Source organism: Zophobas morio, unplaced genomic scaffold (assembly GCF_036711695.1).
Source record: "Zophobas morio isolate AGI-343-1 ecotype UQ-CSIRO unplaced genomic scaffold, CSIRO_AGI_Zmor_V1 ptg000701l, whole genome shotgun sequence".
NCBI classification, from domain to species: Eukaryota; Metazoa; Arthropoda; class Insecta; order Coleoptera; family Tenebrionidae; genus Zophobas; species Zophobas morio.
The window spans coordinates 43,248-48,585 of record NW_026972804.1 but is presented as its reverse complement, the minus strand read 5'-3'; the positions used below and the strand labels follow the sequence as shown (position 1 = coordinate 48,585).

General features: G+C 26.5%; 1 protein-coding gene across 1 annotated transcript; it reads left to right on the top strand.

The window, feature by feature from the left end:
• Window positions 1–342: 342 nt before the first annotated feature.
• Window positions 343–4,982, top strand: LOC135121777 (uncharacterized). The gene is made up of 13 exons (XM_064046056.1): window positions 343–413; window positions 476–542; window positions 609–840; window positions 1,022–1,164; window positions 1,329–1,392; window positions 2,135–2,347; window positions 3,459–3,531; window positions 3,597–3,691; window positions 3,742–3,890; window positions 3,942–4,353; window positions 4,471–4,581; window positions 4,636–4,761; window positions 4,819–4,982. Exons 4-13 carry the CDS (start codon window positions 1,136–1,138, stop codon window positions 4,969–4,971), a joined length of 1,425 nt encoding a protein of 474 aa, XP_063902126.1. The 5' UTR covers window positions 343–413; window positions 476–542; window positions 609–840; window positions 1,022–1,135; the 3' UTR covers window positions 4,972–4,982.
• Window positions 4,983–5,338: the final 356 nt, after the last annotated feature.

Sequence of the window (5,338 nt, the reverse complement as noted above, 5' to 3'; positions counted from 1 at the left end):
GGCAAATATAAATATTTTTCAACTTTTGTTAGTATTTTTCCTAGCAAGTCCTTTTATTAATTGTTAGAGCTATTGCTTCTGTTTTATTGGGCAAGAAAAAATTTTACAACTAAAAAAATGTTTATTCGCTAATAGTAAACTTTAAGAGTCTTTGCTGCTTTGTGGTGTTTTGCTTGGTTTCACAATAAGCTTGTTGTTATTTATTATAATATGGACTATCATTCAATTTTGCAGGCTATTGTATAATTGTATTAGTCGTATATATTTTCGTATGCCCTTCTTTAATATTCTATATTATTTGCTTACAATTATTACTAACATACACGTTTTCGGAAATTTTTACTTATATAACAACAACAGTTCTCACGAAATTAATACAAATTTTGCAACAATAGACCCTGAAGCCACTGTAGGTAGTAAAAATTTGTTATTTCTAGTCTTATCACTTTTATTAGTACATAAAATAAATGTACAGTACCCCTTGGTATTGTTAACAAGCTGATTAGCATTCAATACGAAAATAAAACTATTAATCCAGTGAAGTAATTCCACCAATTTTTTTAAAAACTTTCACTTTAACTTATTTTTTTATTTTATTAATTTTTTAGTGGGGATTCTCCTTTAAGATGCAAATTTAATATTCAGTCTTCTAGCTCTTATCACAAGCAAACTGAAGAATATCTCAACCTTAATAGTAGTAATAATAGAAGTAGTTACAATAACACTGGAAATTTAGAGCAAGGAAGTTATCACGCTTTTAATAATTCCAATGTTCACGTTAATCAAAGTAGTCAAAATTATACTAAAACGACTACAATAAATAGTCGTCCCTTTTTAAAGGTTATATATAGTAGTTAACACTCAAAATTATATTATTTTATATTATATTTTCTATAGTATTATTATATTCCTTTTTTTTATATTCACTTTTCTCTTCATTATTAACTGCAATAAATTTAAAAATTTATTGTTTATTATGTGATAATGTTAGTATTAAAAAAATAATTTTTTTTTAAAGTAGTCGAGTGTTTGGTACTACAATTACGCCTCTTACGACTGCAACGCTAAAGTATTGGAGGCTAACAAGGAAAGCAAAACTCCTCGGGCGATTTTATTAGAATCTAAAGATCGTTACATGTTAAACGAGTGCGATGCCCCTGAAAGGTTCTTAATAACAACTTTTAATATTTATGTAACTTTTTAATTTTGATGATACTTTGTTACGTCTATAGTAACTACAAGTTTATTTATTTGTTTAACTAAATTAATAGATTATAAATTTTGATATTTATCTTACGCTTCTCATTATTATTATTAATCACCATCAGATATTTTGTTGTTCAACTCTGCGAAGGAATTCGCCTTGAATACATTATTTTAGCTAATTATGAGGTTAAATAATAAAAAAAGTTATAAAATTTTTTTAAATGAAAAATTTTCTTTGTAAATATTCACGTGAAGTTTAAATAGAAGATACAAAACTGTCTTTAAAATAGATTAAAACCGTTTATAATTTGCTTTTAATGTGCACCTTATTTTATAATTCGGCGCAGTTTTGCTTCACGTGGTAAAAGCTAACCCCTTAAAAAACGATGCAAAATATATATTCTGCGACAAATTAGCTAAACTGCGGTTTTGCTGACACTAATTTGTGTCAGTTTGCTTACAAAAAGTCAACTTAATTGTATGCGTTTATTCCACGTGGAAATTTTCTATAAGTTTATTTACGCCAGGAAATTTCTGAATTCGGCTAAATTAGTTAATTGTGTGCTATTTAATTTTTTGGCTCTTTTTAAATAATGCGTCACAAAATAATAAATTTCTGCAGTTTTTTTATGGGAAAAATCTTATAACAAACCCTTATAAATGGTTTATCGGAATTTTTTTACTAAAAAGTAAATATTATATTAAATAACTATTTAAGAATATTACTAGTGAAAACAATTAGAAAAAATATTACGAGAAAAACTTTACTTAAATGTTGTCTTTATTATCTTATTTATATAAACTAAGAATGCTTTTAGTATTTTTTAATTACATAAAACAATTTACTCCTCTTCATTAATTAAAGTAATAAAACTTAAAAAAGTTATTAATTTTTTTATTACTTTAATATACTTTTACTATTTTATAGTACTTTTCATCCACTTTTAAACACTTTACGGTATACGCTTCCAAAATCTTTCCGGCCGATCATTGGACTAAACTTGCTGACTTTATTGGGCAGAACACTAAATCAGACCAATCATTTGCGTTGCCTTGGCACGATGAATATTTTTCTTATATAAAGTTGGTTTTCCACGACTATTACGGCTCCAATTACTACTGTCCAATCTCTTCCTTTCAGGTTATTATTATTATTTAATTGTTTGCGAATATAATATTCTATTTTAAAACTTTTATTCATAAAAAAAAATTTTTTTAGTACGTAAAATTTATTAAGAAAATGATAAAAATAAAAAAAATTTAACAAAATGTTGAAGTTATTTTATTAATACATTAATAATAGAGCTTATGTAACGCATACATTTAATTTTAATTTTATTTGTCTGTTCAATTCATTTCCATGTTATTGGTTTAATATATTGTTTTTTTGATATGAATAAAGTAATAATACTCATTTATTTTTATGACCATAAATTTACTTCTGTTTCTTATTATCCAAAGCGTTATTTCCATGTAAGAAATTTACTTCTCACTTATTTATTTGTATAACTGAGTGTGAGTTAGTATTTATAAAAATAGTGATGCGATTGGACATTTTTTATATATATTTTATAATTTGATTGGATATTAAAAATTATTGTATATTTTTTATTGGTTTTTGGGATATTAATAAACATTGTTACTATTGCCGGGTTTCGTCAGTTTGTAATCTTTACTTCTATTGGTTTTGAAATTTTTTTTAAAATAATATTGTTGTTGTATTGAAACAAACTGTTTTGATCAGAAAGCAAAATATATCACAATGATTGGATAATTTAATTTTTTTTAACTTATTAAGCATAAATTTTATTGTACTTGTTATTAACCAATAGTATCCAATTTATTTTTTAAATAATATTAATTGGATAAACTGTTTAAGCATTAATAATTAATTATTATTATAAAAATTTTTTATTGGACAGAAATATTTTTAATTAATTTTAATGACCTAACTATACTTGTTTTTAATTTATTGGATAATTTTTTTAAAATTTTTTTGTTCGCGAGGTATAATTTTTATTTTCACGGTAAATTCATTTAATGCCAGTTTATTGGTGTTTTCATTTTATACTTGCTTCTATTGGATATAACCATATCATCTTTTTATTTTGATTGGTTTATTGTTATCTTTTAATTACCTGTGAATTTTAAAGTTTGTTGGACACGCATTTACTTTATTTTTACTGGTCTAAACTATCAATATTTTTTTAATTTATATTAATTTTTATTGGTTAATTTTTTTTTTTCAACAGGTTTCTGGAAAGACTATGCTTAACGACTTTCACGGGCTTAATGATAGTTTTAGTGAACCTCCCGACAATTTGGGTTCCTTCGTTTTTTATTATGAATAAAAGCTTTTTAACTTAATAATAACTTCTTATTATACATAGAAAACTTATCCAACAACGAGGAAGCCATAAATGTCTTATATTATTGGCTAGATCTTTTTGAACTCATTTTTAAATGGTGGACTAGTTTCGTTATGGTGTAAATTTGAATTATTCTCTTTATTATTAATAAATGCAAATTCTTTAGAGCCTGAAAGCTTATTGGTCGTTCTTTTGGTCTCTGATTAACGAATATTTTTATTTTTGGGAGGACGTCCGCCATACAGAAAGCCTTCTAAAGTCACCTATTACACCCGCAGACTCACATCTTTCGGCTATTTTTCTGGATATGAAGAAGTATGAATAATGTTAATAAACAAAAAAACCTTCTGATTGGTCCCATTTTAGTGTCTCGCACGTACCAAACACGTTTAACCAAACCTTATTGGGCAGCGCACTGGCCTCAATTGAAAAGATTATTGCAAAGCAGCCCAGCATGAGTTTGAAGTACATGAGACTTCCGGAGGCACTACTAAGCCAGACTCACTCGTCCTCCTGCCAATCCACGTGCTTTCCGCAGCCAACTTGCTCAAATAGCCCATTATTTTTTATAGAAAAGGCCACGGGGAAGTGCCCTATAAAAGACAGCTTCCACCGTAACATCAACACATATAATAAAAATAATATTAGTACTAGTAATAACGAAGATAGTCACACTAATAATGAGGCAAGGAGAGAGTCTTTGTCTGAACCACCTCAACTTTCTACGCACGAAAGAAATAAAATTGCTGCTAATATATTATTGAATTTGAACTTGAGGGTTTCCCTTTACTATTGCTGATATTATTATTATTATTATTATTATTATTATTATTATTATTATTATTATTATTATTATTATTATTATTATTATTAATTACTAATATTGTACTTAAAGCTCGAAAGATTGGAAGTTTTTGCTAATGCAACGAGCTCCTACTTAAGAAAACTTCACGATTACTATGTCCTTAATCACTCTGACTTCCATCAGAGGACTGTGAAAGAAATAGTTACTATTTATTTCTCTTTGTTTGTTATTAGTTATAATTATAAAAAACGAAAGGAAGAAAGACATAAATTATTTTTTAAAACGTTTCTTCCTCAACTTGAAGAAATAAAGTTGCTAATTGTAGCACTTGAATTTTTATTTAGGCAAAATGCACGCGAAATCTTCAATATCAATGATAAAGTTTGCTTATTACTATTACTGTTATTGTTATTATTTTATTCACTATTAATCATTTAGCTGCAAATGTACGAGGGTTACCTCCTCGTGTCCACCGCTTTGTTAATTGCCATGTGCGCATACATTCTTTGGCGCACTAGAAAAAGCACATGCTCTTGTGTACGCGGTCCACGCAGTCATTGGAATCAAGACGTTAACGAGTCGTTTGGATAAGATGATTCATTTTTACGGCGAGAATAAAAAAATAAACGTTATCCTTATGTTTGTAGAAAGTTTAAATAAAATAAAATATTGAAATATTGAAAAATGTTTTATTATTTTTTATTCGGAAAAAGTGTTATCTTCTACCATATAACTTAGTTATAAAACATGTAAAAGAGTGTTTTATCATGTCTTTTAAATAATTATATCAAATGTGTCGCATTTAGTAGAAGGTCAAGGTTATAATGATATAACAATTCTTTATATAAAAAAAAATTAAAAAATTAAAAAATTTTCTAGGTGATAATTCTAATCTTTTAAACACTTTAAGGTTAAAAATAATTTTTAAGATTATAAACTTCCCGTTCCATCATGCTTT